The 19,813-nt window shown below is 35.7% G+C and overlaps 1 protein-coding gene and 1 long non-coding RNA gene across 2 annotated transcripts in view; one reads left to right on the forward strand and one right to left on the reverse strand.

The window, feature by feature from the left end:
• Positions 1-19,813, reverse strand: part of LOC139966948 (uncharacterized) — a 49,524-nt gene that overhangs the window by 15,709 nt on the left and 14,002 nt on the right. The gene's annotated exons all lie outside the window — the stretch shown is intronic.
• LOC139966930 (uncharacterized) lies at positions 1,536-13,177 on the forward strand. The gene is made up of 14 exons (XM_071970424.1): positions 1,536-1,791; positions 2,900-3,096; positions 6,021-6,142; positions 6,507-6,643; positions 6,982-7,218; positions 7,439-7,495; positions 7,725-7,865; positions 8,440-8,565; positions 8,899-9,066; positions 9,767-9,860; positions 10,401-10,456; positions 10,749-11,137; positions 11,777-11,888; positions 12,618-13,177. Exons 1-13 carry the CDS (start codon positions 1,710-1,712, stop codon positions 11,882-11,884), a joined length of 1,914 nt encoding a protein of 637 aa, XP_071826525.1. The 5' UTR covers positions 1,536-1,709; the 3' UTR covers positions 11,885-11,888; positions 12,618-13,177.

Genomic DNA, 19,813 nt, shown 5'->3' on the forward strand with positions numbered 1-19,813 from the left:
GGATCTGTTGGATGTATATGTAATAGATATATTTATTTTTTTTATAGTTATTTATATTTATATTTATTTTATATTTATTTTGTATTTATTTTGTATTTATTTTATATTGATTTTATATTGATTTTATATTGATTTTATATTGATTTATATTGATTTTTTTTGACGATAAAATTGAAATATGGCAAGTTCGGAAGGTTGCAACATAACTACAATCTTAAATCCGAGAAAACGGTTTGTTTCTCTCTTGTAATTATAGATTTCACCGTTGGTCAAGATGAGATGTTTACACAGTTTACAACTCTAGCCGTGGAAACAACAAAACAAGATGTCACAACAGCAGCAGCAGCAGATGCCACGACAACCGGAGAGGAGAAAATGGTAACGACAAAATTACCACAGACAACGGTGGACACGACACAACCACAGACAACGGTGGACACGACACAATCACAGACAACGGTGGACACGACAAAAGGTGAGATGGACGCGTGATGTGATAACTGTGTTAATAATGATAATAATAATTAACAGTTCTTATATAGCGCAACTTACAATAAAGTCTCGCCTTACTTAACCCTGGTCATTAGTCTTGTCACACCTATACACACCAAAGTGTGCACAATTCAAACAATCTCTCCTGGGGGACTTCCCATAGGGTGCAGACACAAACCGGCGCACGCAACTATATTTACAAGTCACCTCGCAAGTCCCCATTTATACACCTCGGTGAAGAGAGGCAGTGTAGATAAAGTGCCTTGCCCAAGCACACAATGCAATGATCTGGCCAGGGCTCGAACCTGTAATCCTTAGATCACAAGATCACTGCCTTAACCACTTGACCACAACGCCCTCCATGTGTTATGCGGTAGCTACATGCCTATATATATATTTTCCACATTTTCCACCTAGACCGGCCCATTATTCATTCATATGCTACTAACACAGTGATCGCCGTCCTGGGGGAGGGGTTTTAGGGGAGGGGGTGGACCCCTACCCATTGAGATTATTTTGCAGTTAAGGAATGGTATTTATTTTTTACCAGGCTCCTTAGCCCACCGGGCCATCGGCCCACCGGGCCACCGGCCCACCGGGCCACCGGCCCAAATGCCCGTGTGGCCAGTCCGCCACTGCGGTGAAGTAATATTGCTTTTTCGTTTATGTCAGTAAATTCTCTACTCTTCCTTTCAGCTTTACCCAAGTCATATATTTCTTTCGTGTGTGTCCTTTTCTCGATTTTGCTTCTTATTAGTGTATACCATTTATGGTTATGATTATTATTAATATTTTCCATAACGACCGATTCATATTGTAAGGAGTATAACGTAACACAATATATTGCAACCTTGACATTGTATACTAATTAGTTAGCCAATAATGAATAAATATTGCATGGCCTTGAGGGGAACGTTCCTAACCATTGTTTGGTCTGTTGCCCACATATTTCAGCTCAGGCAATACAATAGATAATATTTTCCAAAAGAATAATTGAATAATACGATTTGTCACAGACAAGTGATTTTTATCAATATTTCATACAAATATTGCTTACTGCAGAAGCACCCCAAAAGCAACTCTGGTTTCAGTACTGCGACTCCTGTTTTTTTAGTATTACATCTGTTCGCTAACGAAAGTAATATGTTGTGACAGTGGGATTTTACTCATTTTTTCACTTTCTTTCTTACTTTCTTGCGGACTTTCATCGCTAAACCATGGATACAAATTCAAGGATAATTTTCTTTTGTTTTTCATTTAAACTGTTGTGTTTTACAATAGCTCAGGTTGACTATGATGGTAAGGGTTTATTCTATTTCATGTACCTTTCTTTTTCTTCTTTTCTTGGTCTGATTAAGTCTAACGAATGTTGACTGAGAAAGAATGAGCCTATCCTTCCTCTCGAATAATGGAATTTAAATCATATCATTTGATAAAATTGGATTTATATGCGAAGATTATGTTGCATGTCTTGTAATACATGTATTTTTTATCAATATACGTGGAGCTCAGCAAAATACACTCTGTAGATTGAGTACCGCTAACAAAGTCCATCCCCCTCCACTCCCCTCCCCTCCCGAAGGAAGAGAGATAGAGAGAGAAGGTTAAAGTACTGTTCCTGAAACAAAATGCAAATTATGGTAATACAGACCATAGCCTACAATTGTGGTAACACATATAATTGACTAATAAATATGAAATATTTGAGATTTTACAGTTGTAGGATGTGCTCTTGCAAGTGATGTGTTGTAATGCCGTTACGCAGGAAGCAATATTTGCTTGGAAAGAGAATAATGGCAATAACAGAAAAGACAATAGATAACTTCGTATATCACTCCGAATAATTCAACATAATTTTGAAAACAATAGCAGTACAAATAATCTTTTGTTTAATATCAATGATATCAAATAATGTTCGTGTAATTTTGTGTATAGTTACTAACACTGTTTCTTAAAGCGTATCAAAATTGTTTGTGTAACTTTCGCATAGCTACTTTATAATCATTTGCATAATTTCGAAAAGCATTCCTGAATTGTGTGCATAATTTCGTGAGGCTATAAAAATCATTTGCATAATCACATGTAGCCTTGAAAACTCATTTGAATAGTTTCGTATAGGATACAAAATTCCTTGTGCATTTTTGCAAACCTGCCCCCCCCCCCAAAAAAGAGGAAATTGCGTAATTTCTTCGTATAGCTACCAGCATTGTAACTGTAGTTTTTGTAAAGCTATTGTTTATGTCATCAAAACTCCATTGTGTAATTAATGTTGGCTGGGCTTATTCCGTATTGACTGTTCAATGTTTTCATCTATAAAACAACATTGATTAAGATTGTCTATTGTTTCGATTTGATACCAATCACCTTGTTACTAATCCCTTCTTTTTTTTTTCTTCTGCCAATACAGCCATGGACGGAACAACAATGGAATTTACCACAGAATTATCAACAGAACGTGGAATGGGTTTGTGCATGGACAAAGCAATTTACCACGATAACAGTTGTTGTTTTTATACCGGAAATATATATGATTATGCCGGAGGAAAGGCGGCGTGCGAATCACTTAAAGGACATCTAATTAAATTGGTTCCATTAGAGTTATATGTAAGTATATATTCCAAACATGAATGCCGAAACCAAAATTCTATTTCTCATTCCAATTTCAATCAGATAACGATGTTTTAAATGAACACGTGGTTAGAAATGATATCATAATGCATACGATGATCCGCATTTCCATAATTGTTTTGAATTACGTTGAACGCGGATCGCAAAGTCGGTAATTACTATTACGGCTAGATTCGTCCAACATGGCAGCATATAGAAACGCTGTACTCAAAGCCGAAGACTCCGTTATTTGAACATAGCGCACTGAGACGGTTAGACCGTAAGTTCTCAGAAAGGCTGGTTGTTACTGAAATCGTATAGGGTCTGTATACTGTTTGTCAGTGTTAGAAAATGTAAATGTTGATAATATCATATAGTTAATATGTCTTTTAATGTTAAATTACGCTGTGTTTGATACGGAAATTGTTAACCCCCTGTACATTACTCCATATACTTTAAGCGTTTTGGGTTAGTAACATAATGTAATAGGGGTAACGTAAGTTGGCTTTAAATAAAAACATAAATGGAAATATAGCTTTAAGGAAAATAACTATTTGTACGGCAGATGGCGTATAAGGAACACATGTATTTGTTATGTACTATGAAAGATAGTTCTCATTCGACTATTCAGAAATGTATATATTACACGCCAACCCGTACGCATTATACGCGCAGAACCCCCCCCCCCCCGTCCCCCTCCCCACCACGTGACAAATCTTACGCAGGTACTGGTACAAAGCCGTAATAGAGGGCGTTTGGTCAACTGCGTAACGATTTCTGATTGGTCGAGAGATTTCAGCGCTCACTGTCCGATTCAATATACGGCTCTGTACAGGTAGGATGGTAGGACCAATATTGCCGTCATTACATTTCGGACAGCCTTTTATACTGTTGTTTTGAATCAGTAATGGGACATTTTAAAGGGCGTTGGTGTCTAGAATCAGATAGAATGACCCCCTACGTGAGATAAACTAACAAGCAGACACACACAAAGAAAAAATAACATGCTCACTTATAAGCATTCATTACTTATACTGAATGTTAAAAACCCATTTCACAAACAAAATGTTTTCGCTTGCTTTTCATTAACAAAACCGAGTCAAGGTAACAATTTCGTTATAGCTATTGTTGGGTTATAATATATGCATATATGTTTTTAATCTGGGTGCGAAGAAGCCCAATAGTGCGTAAAATGTATATCATGAAACAAAATGGGTTGAAAAGACTTTCATTATAGGGTAAAAAGTAGAGGAATAAACAACGCTCGCAATTCAAATTGTGCAATCCAATAGAGGTAATATAGATAAACACATTAAAATTAATACCGAGAAATCCTATAAGTCCTATTTAAAAAAAAATTATATAACAAGTGTTTGGTTAAACTGTTGAATTATTGTCCATAAAGTATGAAACTCTGTATATAAAATGACTCACCTCTCCCCGACCTACCCATAATAGAGAGGTTGTACAATGGGGGGTGGGGTGGGGGTGGGGGTGGGGAGGCAGTTAGACATGAGATTTTCATTTCAGCAGGGAAAGCTAACAGATCACCTCCAACCGTCCAGACAAAAGGGAACCATCTCTACATTTTGTACTGGACATTCCAGTTTTGAGCACAAGGGCCAATTTGTAATTACTATTGTTTATTTCCGACAAAAGAGCATTTTCTGGTATTTTCGACACAGATGGCAAAACCTACAGTGGATTAACAACCTTCCTTGCTGATCTTGAACCTCTGGATATACAATCAGTGCATGCATATATACATATATATATATATACATATATATATATATATATATATATATATATATATATATATATATATATATATATATATATAAATATTGTTATAGTTATAGTATTATACAATAATTCATAACTGCGGTTATCCGAATCGTTGAATAAACGAACTTGAAATTATGAAGGTCACGTCTTTATATGTATATCTTTTACAACCACAATTAAAGAGGAAAATTCAAAATAATACACAAAGCAAAAGCGAACAGACACAAAAGTGGGTTTTTTTGTGCAGACTGTAATTAATGCATGGAAGCACAATGCTAGAATCTCCACCCATAAAACTATATCATAAAAGAAAAAAAGAAAAAATTAATAGGTATTTTCACGTGGGCTGTTTTCCCTTTGTTGTAAATATACGTTAGGTTTGGGTTGGTGATAAGATTGGTGATTTGGGAAGTTATGCTTGAACTCTGGTGGTTTAATAAAAAAAACTTAAAGGGAAAAAATGGAAAAATTATTATGATCATATACAACCTAACGATTTCCATCACACAAACGTTTTTGAGCCTATATTTCGTGTGATTTTTAAGATGCATTTGTTTTTCCAAAATCTGAAATTATCTGCAAAAATCAGTTACCTTAGTCCAATCAACAGCTCGTGCAAGACATAAATATTTGTTCCTTTTTGCCATTGGTCCACTTGTTCACTTGTTCACTTGTCGATTTTTTTTCCATTTCCAACTGGAATACTTTATTGCTGCCCACCCAGACAGCTTTTCTGTCGAGACCACTATTTCCTTCAGGTTTGGCTCTTGTGGGTGGGTCTATATGACTTTTTCAAGGGAGCGTAATTCCACCCGAGTTAATTCTTGTACGCCAAAGTCAGGTTTATTTCTTTTCGAAATACAAGTTGTTAACAGTGATAATTGCAATGTATAGGCAAACATTCCATCCGTGTATGTCGTAAAAGTCGATTTTACAATAACGTTGTAATTAGATCAGATAATCAAGGTAGATATTGCTTGAATACATAAATACCAAAATAAAATTATCCTCCTTACCCCTTACACCTGACCTCTTACCCATTACCCCTGACCCGTGACCCCTTACCTGTTACCCTTACGCCTATGTTTTATTTATAATTTTTAACGCGGTCCTTTTTTTCATTGTGTCTGCAGAACATGTTAAAACAATTTTACTCACCACAAGACATTCCGGACTCATGGATTGGACTAAAACTCGACGATATCGATTCAACTATTTATGTTTGGGATGTTGACGGAGAAGTATTATCCACGATGTAAGTAATATCATCAGTAATATCTACAAGAAAAGCCATCTACTCCCTGATTCAACAAATCATATCTCGAGTTATAGGGAAATGTTGTTACAACTTTTCCGCCATATATATATATATATATATATATATATATATATATATATATATATATATATATATATATATATATATATATATATATATATATATATATATATATAAATATATAAATATATAAATATATATATATATATATATATATATATAAATATATATATATATATATATATATATATATATATATATATATATATATATATATATAATGTTTAATATTTTTGTTGGTTAGTTTTGCAGTCATATTTTGCTATTTTACTTTTGATAGGCAAAGCAACTGGGATGTAAATGAGCCAAATTTGCCGTGTGTGTACATCATCGGGATAACAGGGCACTGGAAGACATCAGCATGTGAAGAAGAACTTTATGACGCTATCTGTTGTGTTCCAGAAACCATGTTTAATGGTATGTTCTGTTGTAAATCAAGACGGCAATAGAGGGGCGGCACCTGTTTCACAATGTTAGGAAAACATGTCAGCCTGTCAGCAAAGATATTATACAAATAATGAATGGTTATGAGTGCAATAGTGCAAATATTTCATGAGTTGAAAGATGGAATGTAATCTTACAGCACAGACTTATCGATACACGTCGTCAGTAAAGGAAATATGATTACAGCTTGTAAAATGTACCGTCCGGCATGTCCGTCATGCTTTCGCATGAGTGACTATCATTAGCATATCTAGCAAAATGTTGTTATAACACTGCTAACCGCAGTTAATGTTTCTACTTAATTGATTTAGGGACAACTACTCCAGACTTGCCACCTTCTGGGTCATCCAGCAGATCCTCCTCCAATTCTAAGGGTTCATCCTCCAGCAGTTCCTCTGGCAGTTTTGTGCCGCCGGTCGAGTCAGTTGACCCATGTGAAGAGCTTCAATGCGAAGGAATAAATGTAGAATGTGATTTGCAGACCGAATCTTGTGTTTGCGAAGACGGGTTTGAATGGGTCGACGAAAACATGGAAAATTGTAAACTTGGTAAGTTCAACCTTGTTTTCATAGAATACATCTGAATGTATATGTGTGCAATATAAAAAATATAAAAATAAAAAGTTGTGTCCTTCTTTGTCCTTTCTTTTAGTTTCAATATGTATAACTGAGTGAGATGGAGATGATACAGTGAAATATATATGTAATCATTAAAAAGAAAGTGTAGACGAATATAATCAACGACAATTCTTTGTATTACTGTTTGCAGTGGAGCCAGAATGTGAAGAGGGATTTGTATGGAACGAAGATAACGAAGAATGCGAAGGTATGTAGAACCACTGATCTATGTATTATATAAATATATAAAAATATAAAAATATAAAAATATTAAAATTATATAAATTATAAATGTATATGTATATATGTGTATATATATATATAAATATATATATATATGTTATCACGAAAAGATCTTTCAACACTTTCTGAAAAGTAAAATTGAGAATGGATGTCGAATCTGATAAATTGATGGTACTTGAACTTTGCTCTTTCAGATGTGGACGAGTGTACGATTGGTACGGATGATTGTATGCTAAGACCAAACACGGAATGCGAAAATACCCCCGGTAGTTACGAATGCAATTGTAAGGACGGTTTTTCGGTTGACGTTTCTGATGGCCAATGCAAACAAAATCGTAAGTTGAAATTAACACGCAACATGCGTGGATTCAGGAGTTGGAGAGGGGGGGGGGGGGGGATGGGTTGTACATTCCCTAGGCTATCCCACCTCACACATAATCTCAGAAGTAGCTATATAAGCACAAGTTTTTCGGGGAGTCGGCTTCAACGAGTCCAGGGCCTACTCAATTCTTAATAAAATCCAAATGTCAAAATATTATTTACTTTTGAATTGTAAAGACTGACAGAACAAAATAAACCAGAATTTAGCGGTCAAAGAAAGGATTCTTGTGAGGTAACTTGGAATCACAAAATTAAAAGCCTATCTATGTTTCCAAAGATGCATTATGGTAGTTTTATTTACGTGTAAAGGGAGGGGTGGAACTCTTCACAGCGTTCGTATTGAAACTAGTCATATGACTTGCGACAAGGCCAAGGTACAAAATGAAGAACCCATCCTACACCCCTGTCCGCTTCATCAAATCACTAACAAAATAATGCATACTGAGACGAATGAAAACCAAATTTGTAATCAACATTTGTAATTAAAATTTTCTCTCAAAGATTTCTTACTATCTTTTCTTATTTTAGCTGAATGTCATCCTTCTAGAAACCCATGTCGGATGTCAAATGAAAATTGTAACTCGATTAATGGTAATTTTATGTGCGTCTGCGATAGAGGCTTTGCAAGAGATCCGGTCACGAACGAATGCGAAGGTAGGCCTACGTCCAGCTGTATGCTTTGTTGTCCACTCACACGGACTGACAGATACACATTTCTGCTATACACACACACACAAATATATATATATATATATATATATATATATATATACACACAAATATAGAATAAAAAAATACTCAAACTATAATGGCAACGGAGAAAGAGAAACTTTGACATATTCTAGAAATGTGATACTATATTTTTCATTGTGTATATCAATTATCATAAATTATAATAACTGCCTTGATGACGTGTTGCTTTTAATTCACGGTTACTATTTGTTGGGGTACATTTAAACAGCGTATCATTCTTTCTATTTGTAACAGCTGTTCCACCATGTAGTCCACCCAACGGCGATCCATGTAGGATATTTGACCATAAGGTATGCGTTGAAGTTCCAGGTGATCCTAACACGGGCGAAAGAGATACTTTTCGGTGTGATTGTAAGGAGTTTTACTCACCGGATCCAGCAAATCCAGGCAGTTGTAAACGAGGTAAGAAACCTTCTCATCCAACGATGTTGTTACACTCAACCAATTGGTGATACACACATCAGTGTTACACACGTACGACTATAGACTGTGACACATGACTATCATAACATTGGGGACAAGTCTTATACATAACAACGTTAAACGATACTCACACAATTCCTTAGTGTTGTTGATAATCATCACCACATTAGGAAAAAATACTAACGTTGCTGTACGTACACAACTGGAAAAGCCGTATATATTTTGATACATGTATTTCTACAGTAACTTCATGAACGTCACTCTGTTAATTCCATTGTGATTTTACAAAACAGCTAGCCTTTATATCCTATAGCATGCGGTATAGCCTATACTCTGTACTGTTTTACATAACTAAGCTGTTACAATGCTACATCATAATACAGATCTCTATGCATGTGTTACACACATGCAGCTCTATGCTGTAACACATGCACTGGTGAGCACGTAAGACTCAAACAAACCTCCAACAATTTAGCGTACTTTAATAAAATATAACTGACTGAGTGACTGACTGACTGATTGACTAACTCACTCACTGACTGACTGACTCACTGATTAACTGACTGAATGATTGAGACAGTTTTGTCAATTTGAATTGGCTGATTATGATTTGATTTCTTGTCATTTTTTTACTCTCATATTTTCAATTCCCTTTTTTTTTTTTTTTATGAACTTTCAGTTCCCGACGACCAAATTTGTGAAGCACATCCGTGTGATAACGGTGGCACCTGTACGGTTGCAGACGACTCAGAAATTATCCAGATGTCCTGTAGGTAAGCCTAAATATGGTTAAAAGGGAAAACAGATCAGGGAATGTAAACAAGCGAACAGACAAATGACAATGATCAGGACAGAAGTTGTGATAGCAAATAGCCCCTCCACTTTTCCTTCTTCTTTTTATAGATCAAATGGTCTTACATATGGTTCTTTGCCACCTATCTGAAGAAAACTAGTTGATCATTACAAATTGACGTGCGAGATATTCCTCAGTCCGCAGAGGGGCATATGTTAGACATAGGAATAAAGGGGGGGGGGTGTCGAAATGAAACCCTGTCACAGGTCACGGGTTATGCAACGTCCTGATATGTTCTGCTTGATAGTGATATGTATATATTTTGTTCACTCGAGGAACAAGGAGGTACACACAAGTGGCCCAAGAGATGACCGTATTACTTAGTTCCTTTTACACCCCCACTTATACTTGAGGTAGCCTACCTGCTGATGACAGCAAGAAAACTAGTGTTGCTCAAATTTGATGTCTCATCAACTGATATATTTAGTAATATGTTATTATTTTATTCTCACTCGTTTAGTTGTACAGACTCTTTTGAAGGGGAATTTTGCGAGGAACCAAGGAATCTTCAACTGGGTAATTAAATCTCATTCATATTTTCTCAAGTAGAACTTGTAACGAAAGATGCCCCCCCCCCCCCCGATATTACCTAGCCCGGGGCTAGTGGAGTCTGGCATAGTGTCCGTGTTTTGTAATTAAAATGTGACGTTTTATTTCGTGTAACTGGTACACACACTGTACCAGAGATTCCTTACGTGTATGTCACACCCATTCACATTTGCGTTTCTTTAGGTGTTGACATATATATATATATATATCTATATATATTTATCTATATCTATATATCTGTTATATTTGTTTTCTTCAGGAGAGCCACAAGCTGTAATGCAAGGACTTATGATCGGAGCTATTGTAGCAGCCGCGTTATTAATAGGTCTTTTGGCCGCGTGTTGCTGTCTCTGCGCATGCTTGCCTGCATGTAGAACACCGCCACCTAAACCTGCTCCATTGACCTATAGACCAGTGGCTCGACCTAGGTTAATGAGACGATATATAATAGACGGATATGAGGAGAGATGGATACCGGAAGAGAGGCGGATCGTGGAAGAAGACGTGGTGATGGAGGAACCGGTGGAAGAAACCAGAGAACATTATTACTTAGAGAGTTCAAGATACTCTGATGTAGAAAGCGGAGAAGAGGCAGACGAAACCCAAAGACTAAATCTCTTACGGAACGTCTTACATAGAACATCACGGGTGGGTGATTTTTTGTCGGTTACAACCGTTTCTGCTTCTATATAATACCGAACGTATATATATAGTGTCTGAAGATTAAGTTGGTCGGTCAGTCATTTTGTTTTTTATAACTGCGAGTGGTTTTTGAGGTTTGCACATTACTCTAGCATTTTGATGGTACACCCCCAAGGCTTGTCAACGTTGAAATACTGCACACTGAAAGGGTATTCTCAAAACATGTGAAGTCACGTTTTTGTCATCTCGTATGAATGGCAAGAAAGTTGATAATGATATTAAAAAAGAATAAAAATAATAATAATAAGAAGAATATTTAGTAGAATGGAGATGGTGATATACCTTTGGCGGTCATAACCAAATGTGACCGGCGTCGCGGTTATCGTGTGACGGTGACCGCGTGGCAGGGACCGTGAAATAGTCCTCATAGACTTTTGTTTTAAAAACTCTGTAATATATTCTAACGTATAGTAGGCATTTGTCAATAACCGGTATATCATGCAACATGACACTGGAAGGCGATTATCGCACTTTGTTTTGTATCAAGTTTGATTCCTCGAATGATCCTAAGAAAACCGTGGTACCCTATATGTATGGTATATACATTTATTACTTTTGAATGATATTATCTTTGTTTGGTTACAGAATCCACTTCATTTGCAACGAAACCAAGGTTATGTACATCCACAGGGTAGCCCAGGAACGTCAGAATTCTCTCGGCCGTATACTGCAGACGGATCGGTCAATGGATGAAATGGTAAGATTTTTAATCATTACTAAAAAAAAAAAAAAAAAAAAATAGTCCAGGTATTTGTCTTTGGTTAAAATGATTCCAGATACACATAATATTGTTAACCTTACACGATTTAGAAACAAGTTCGAATTCTTCAGAGACACAAAATCAGTTTTTAGTGGATAATGTTTTTTTTTTTTTTTTGAGCTATCTCGAACGAAATATAATTATTTTGAAAAATAATTAGTATACCCTTTCTGATTTGAATGTATAGGCAAATTAATGCCTAAACATTGTTATCTTGAGGATTACCGTATTACCGTTAGAACTAAGTTCATTCACCTTGCCCTTCCCTCCGTAGTACTAGTCCCCACCCCACCCCCCCCCCCCGCCCCATCGACTGGACAAACCACGTTTTTACTCACAATGTACAGTTATTGTCTGTAAATGATGTTAACGTTTCGTTTTTCTTAACACACAACTTTCCTTAGTTAAATTTAAATGATTGCATAATTGGTATCGACTCGGTCAATATACCCATTATATGTGTTTGTATATGGTGACATTTTCTTAGTTAATTTGCATATAGATATAGCGTTACCGAATCATAACATTATACTGTACTCTTTGCCTTGTTTGATTAATTTGTTAATTTGTCACAAACGTCTGCAGACAGAATAGCCTTAGCTGATTACAATAAAATAAGGTAATTTATACCCTCTTATCACTCCTTTATGATCTTTTTTTTCTTAGGAACTTAATGACACAGAAGAACCAATAAAACAGCTACTGTTAATGCCGAGGACTACACACCGTGGAATTTTGAAAGATTATTTAGAATGGAAGTTACTAGGACTTAATAACTTCCATAGCAAACGGTTATAACATCTCTATAGTCAGATCGGATACACATGCACATATACTGACAAAGATCATTTTTAGAGAGAGGGTGGGATGGATGAGGCCGGGAGTGTGGGGGGGGGGTGGCGATAAGAGGTTACAAGAGTTCTCCCATGCTCATTTTACCCTAGCTATCGAAATCGAAAATTGCGACAAATATATAGTCTACTAGAGTATATTACCTATACGCCAAAACCTAGTACAGTTGCTACCTTATTGACAAACAAAAAAACAACCTTATGTACAATAAAAAATTATAAAATACAAATGGAAAAAATAACTATCATTGAAAACCGTATACACCGAAAGTCGAAACATTCTGTCCTGTCAATGGACATGGCAATATATCACCAGAGAATCCAATTATATACCACAAAAGCAGTTATGTCCGCTCACTGGTGTAGATTATTAGTTTAGGACAATAGTCTAGACGTGATACATGGGGAAACAAGTTCCTGCTGATGCACACAAGCGAAAATAACACTGGTACTTGTATACACACAAACTAAACAAAAATTATGGTTTATAAAGTTTATGCAACTAAGCAGTTGTTGTGTTTTCGTAACTATGGGGTGTAGGTTAGGGACTGCTTGTTATTATTGCAATGTGTGTGTGTATATGGTAATGTCAGTACTTTCTGAATGTAGGGTATATAGGGCCAGTACGTAGTTTGTTCGACAGTGTTTGTTCTGTAGTGTTTGCTGGAGACGGTTTGTGTAGTAAGGTAGGGGCAGCTATTTTAAGTTAGTAACAGTCTGTGCGGTAATGTAGTGGTAGCTAGTGGTTGTTAGTAACAGTTTGTGTATGGTGGGGATAGTGTTGGGTTGTAGAGCAAAAGGAAGGGTTGTTTTGTTTTTCCAAATATTTACTCAGTGCCTGTTGAATTTAATTGGAATATTGGCTAATGCTAAAATGGATGACGTAATATATTAAGCCCGTTTAGTTGTGCGCTAAATCACTGATCATTTCCAGAGGTTGTGCATATTCTCGAGCGCAACCTTTTCATGACATCACAAAACAAAACAATGACGTCACTAGATTAAAAAGCGACGTTCATAGATCAAGGGCAATTTGAAAACTGCTACCCAGTCATGCAAATTTGTGGTACCACGATACGATCATCTGATTGGCTACACGGAAACGCAATACAATACATGTGTACTATTTGTTAAGTATTATTAATTTGTTAACAAATTTATGGGGCCTACTATAGTAAGCTGTTCTAAATGAGCTATGTCATATGCGATGGATGAAAAGGATGTTTTATACCAAAGAAATTAAAAAATTAAGAAAGGTGTTCAATCGGATTCGTGAACACCCAAAAAATATTCTTGTAAATAACTTATATATGTAGTATAGATAGGTCTATTTGAAAGTGTGTTACAGTTATTAACTATCATTTTACTTTAATTTCTTATTCGTATGGTAGTAGCTTTTTTTTCTTTCCATTTTCTTCTTTTTCATTTCGAAGTAAAGAGTTTACAAACAGAGGATATTGATGGCATTAATAGGTTTCAGGTCAATACTTTTTTTGAAAAACAGGATAAAAAAAAATAATAACTTTGTAGAACAAAGCAGGCTAGTGTAGTGCAAGTTAACCTAGAATTCTCGTTAGGTATAGGCCTATACGTGGCATATATACGGATCTTTATAATTATAAAAAAAATGATGTTTTGATAGAAAAACAACAATGTATCTCAAGTTTTTTTTTTTTTTTTTGCAGCTGTGTATGACAATCTTAATCATTTAATTATCCTAATTGATTTTAATTTAATTAAATATCTTAATTTTAACTATCTTAATTATTTAATACAAATTAAAAGCAGTTGATGATTGCCAAAATCACAGCAGCTTTTTAAATTATTGCATACATTGATAGCATATTGTGCGGGCTAATCGACGTGAATATTAGTTTATTTGTGGTGGAGGAAGGGCCCAAACTCTGTATAATGTATCTTATGTATGATAAGTATACAGTTAAGCCGCATATATTGAATGCGGGGCTAAACAATTACTACGTGTCAAGGTACAACAATATCTATTGGCTCATTCTAGCAATGTTCTTATTTTCAAAAACTGAAACAGATGAAAACCTAAATTGGAAATATGACACCGTGTGTCCATTATTTAGACCTTTTATAGATTAATATGGGGCATCTTAATTAGCATTTTGAAATCGTTTTCTGATGAGGATGAGAAGAAAATAAATAAATAAATAATCCGTTCTGATAATTGAAGTGCGCATGATCAAAGGAAGTCCCTTTTCGAGAGAAAAAAAAATCCGCATATTGTTACGAAATTTGAGTAAATGTTCCTATTTCTCGCTCTTTTGTGTAGAAAAGGTCTTAAGAGAGAAGGCCTTATACTTACAGCGGTGAATATATATATATATGTATATATATATATATATATATATATATATATATATATATATATATATATATATATATATATATGTTAATGCAATGGAGGTAAACGACAAAGGCAAATGAATATATATAAATGAAAATCGTAATGAGTTGGAAAATCAAGAACAGTGAAAAAACTTTCAGCCTCCACCGGGATTCGAACCACGGGCCTCCCGCTCTGTACGCGGACACCCTAACCACTAGGCTATGGACGCTGATTGTATGTCCAGAGGTTCGAAACCGGTAAGGAAGATCGTAATTCCACTGTAGGCGTTTGTCACCTATATCGAACAATACTAGTTCTGTTTTTGGTGACATATTTTGCCCTACTCTAGAGATCAAACATGATGCTATCCAACTCGAAAATCATTTGTGAATCCTAAAGCCGGATCTCGAAAGAGATACTTTGAACAACTCATTACGATTTTCATTATATATATATATATATATATATATATATATATATATATATATATATATATATATATATATATATATATATACATATATATATATATATATATGTACATATATATATACATATATATATATATATATATATAATTGAAAATCGTAATGAGTTGGAAAATCAAGAACGGTGAAAAAAACTCCCAGCCTCCACCGGGATTCGAACCCGGGCCTCAGTTTTACATCGGTATTCATTTTGTAAAATTTCATTATAGTGTGTGAAAGAAGGTGGATGGTTCGTAAAGGTGCTGTGTTGTTTATATAAACTTAAAAGAACATATTTGGAAAGGTCTTTTTAAGTGTGTGGGGGAGAAAGAGCGGTGTTGGGCTACGGTACCAATCAGTTCTATACTCTTAGCTCTTTCGACAATGTTCGGAAAGGAGTAATGCAGGCATATTCCTAAATGAATTAGTTTGCATAATGTAATATATTTTGTCATAATATTACACACAATATAATGCATCACAACCAATAATTATAGGAAATTAAATTATTATGTTAGACTATGACATAGAATCGCCTCTTCTTAATATTAAAGTTTGTTCAATTAAGAAAAGCTGCTAAGGTGAACCATCATACGAATGAGATTAAACAGTTGACTCTATAACTAATTATATATATTCTTACCTCGTGTTTATTGCTTTCCTTATCTTTTTTTCCCCCATGACCCCTGACCCTGTATGTTATCCTATTGACCTAAACATATAAAATAGTAAATTAACTAATGCCTTGAAGTCATATTTCATATGTGATGAAAAATCATCGAGATTATAATTCCTGACTCATAAATAATAAGGAATTTAATTTCAGCCGAAACAGCATTCTTGCGTGTAAAATGCAATCATATTAGCTTAAGGTTGTCCCAATATTTAATCGTTGTTTTACTTTGCACAATAACGTGGAAACCTCGCTGAAGGGAAGTGTTATAGAAGTATACAAGAGATATACAATAGCTTAATAAAGTTAAGCATACCCAACTACACTTTGACCCCTTTTTTGAGTGACGTTGCAAAACTACACCTTAGCAACAGCCAAACGATAATTTGAAAAAAATTAAATCATATATATATATATTTTATGATTATTTTGTTTGATTCAATAGCCGTGGTATTCCAAACAAATGGATTAAAATCTAACTTCTGCTTTTTTATAATCCATTGTAACCGCTGGCTAACTAGTAAAGAATACACCCAGTATTGTGATGAAACAAGAAGAAAGATCAAATACCTGTTTGAATGGAGTCTGCTTGGATATTGTACAAAATTGTTTGTACAAGATAATGGGTTCTACGCAATATGATCAGCAGACCATAAAAAGATAGTTAAAATTATGAACAAAATCATAATTGAAAACGAAAGAGACAATATAACACAAAAGGTTCAATTATCTGTGAACTTTATGCAAACTTAAACCGTGAAATTCTTGTGGTTTTTAAGATGGCATACGTCCACACGCGATATGGCTACATATATAAACGAGATATACCTGAGACCCCTGTATTATATCGGTATAGGTTGCAATATTATACAAAATGTTGATATTATCTATGTACGTGTGGTTATGGTTAGACAAGGAAGAAGGTTTCAAAGAGAAACAAGCGGGCAATCCATGAAGTTACAGATCTCATCTTCTCCATGTTTGAAGTGATTGTTAGGTTACATCTACATGTATCTGGTTACCATCTTTGTCATTAGGATGGAATCCAATTGGTTAACGTATAGTTTAGTAGTAGAAAACGTTATTATACCTAACCATCACTGTTGTTTTATGCATGCAAGGCATCAACTTTTGAGCCAATTTCACCTCTGTCCTTTCAACCTAACCCTCAACACCCAGAAAAAGGAATATTCTAGTACTTGTCTCTTCATTTTCATGTTTTTGTTGAATGGCTTTTTTCCTACATGTTGATGAGCAGAAAATGGCTAAACAACAATTTTTAGGGGGTTGACCTATGACATTTGACCTATGACGTCATCAATCAATCAGGCACGCACCCACCAAGTTTGAACTTGATCCGACTTACGGTCCAGGAGTTCGCGACACAATTTTTCGTACAATTAAGGCCATATTTGACCTTTGACCTACATTGACCTTCGACCTAAAAACCTAAATATGTCCTATTTTTAAAAATCGTCTCATCATGCTCTACATATGGTGTGGTTTAATGACTTTTTCCTACATGTTGACAAGCAGAAAACTGCTAAAAACCAATTTTTAGATCACTTGACTGTTGACCTCTGACCTTTGACCGATGACGTCATCAATCACTCAGGCACGAGTATACATGGTCAGACACCACCCACCAAATTTGAACTTGATCGGACTTACGGTCTAGGAGGGGTTCGCGACACACTTGTTTTTGATCAATCAATCACAGGCATTCACGCGCGCACCCACTCGCACAATAACTCATCTCCGTATACATGACATGCAGGGAGAACGAATAATAACGTGCGACCTTTGCAAGTATTTGTATGCAGTGTATGAGGACTTTGCAGTTGTTAAGGCGACCATTTTGAGTACGTCATAGTGTACGTTGGTCTGAAAGAAAATTGTATGTAAAGGAAATACTTGATGAAAAGTGAATTGCCAGCTTCCAATTCCATAGATAAAATGTGTTTCACATTCTATGCTGCGTTTGTTTTTCTTCGAAGACACATCAAATTTCAAGATGGCGGTAAACCTGTGTAACTATGTGCTATGAGGGTGTTGTCTTCATTTTAATTACTAAGAACCTACATCACCGTAAGCCTTTCACATTACATCTGTTCCAAGAACAAAGCCAAATTTGGAGGATTGCTCTACGTGACCAGAACTCAGTATGGCTGTGATCTAAGTACTATATAGCTGAAAGGGTCATCCAAGGAATGGCAAGTTTCAAATGGTTTTATATCATATTGTCAGGCCCGGAGCTGAAGGGAGACAATAGATAATGGGGAAGGGGGGGGGGAGCGGGAGTCTTCATATCCGGTAACTTTTGAGTTATTTTTACATGTGGTGCATTGTATCACACGGGGGGGGGGGGGTCTGCGTGGAGAAACGGCCTCTCCGTGCCCCAAGAGCGTGCATACGTTTGGTGAGGGGTGGGGTGGGGTGTTGGCTGTGTTATGACAGTTGAAACTGCTATCTATTTTCTGAATACCTTGGAATGTAAGGAATTTAATCTGCAAGTTGATGGAGCAGTTGTACTAATGTAAATATGAACGAAAGGGAATCGAAGTTCACCAACCATTTCAACACCAACTTTTACACTGTATGCAATCAAGGAGCTCCTTCGATATGTATCTTCTTCGGATTCAACCTATTGTGGGGTCCTGGGTCAATGATTAAATTGAGGGCCCCGGCCAACCAATTGTTGGACAGCTAAGACAGGCGTTGTGTTTACATTTAAATCCAGGAGCCTAGTCCACGCACATGCGCAGCCGGTACACTGTAAAGAGCTCTTTCATATAGCTTTCCATTAATTTACAATTAATTAATTAATTAATGTCATTAAATGTATAAATGTACATGATGATCCTGTACGTAGTATGATGAGGCGACTGTTTATATTGAAAAGTAATCGATCAAATATTTCATGTAGGGTCATTCCAACTTTTTTTTTTTTGGTTTACATTTCTGACCGCCCCCGCCCCCTCCACCTGCACCTTACACCCCTATTCAAAACCAGAGCTTAGTGAAAACGTTGATAAAGACACATGTGCAAATAAGCGCATATTAAATGTCAGCTTGTTTTTTTTTTCACTTGTTCGCAAACATGTTGTATCATTGTTTGATCTATTTTGCCATGATTATATACCTGCGCGGTGCATTTTACTTTGCTACGCAAAATGAAACATTAAATAACAGTATTAAACACAGTACTGTGCTACACATGCAACTGGCTATACTAATGCAACGTGTAAAGCATTGAGGTTTCAATGTTGACTCAAGTAAAAACTAACAAGGATTAGCACTGTTATATATTCTTCTCTATATTAAAGAGGAATGACATAAAACAACACACATACACACACATAACACATAACACTCAATACTCAACACACAAAAACTGTTCCATCCGGTCAGTGGAAAGAATCTATAAAGAGATGCCACCGAAATCTGTTAATTCCAAAGGATTTGTAGAGATTAAATATGGAATGAGAAATCTTTTCCGAGGTTAGATTAATAGT

The sequence above is a fragment of the Apostichopus japonicus genome, chromosome 4 (genome assembly GCF_037975245.1).
Source record: "Apostichopus japonicus isolate 1M-3 chromosome 4, ASM3797524v1, whole genome shotgun sequence".
Taxonomy (NCBI): domain Eukaryota; kingdom Metazoa; phylum Echinodermata; class Holothuroidea; order Aspidochirotida; family Stichopodidae; genus Apostichopus; species Apostichopus japonicus.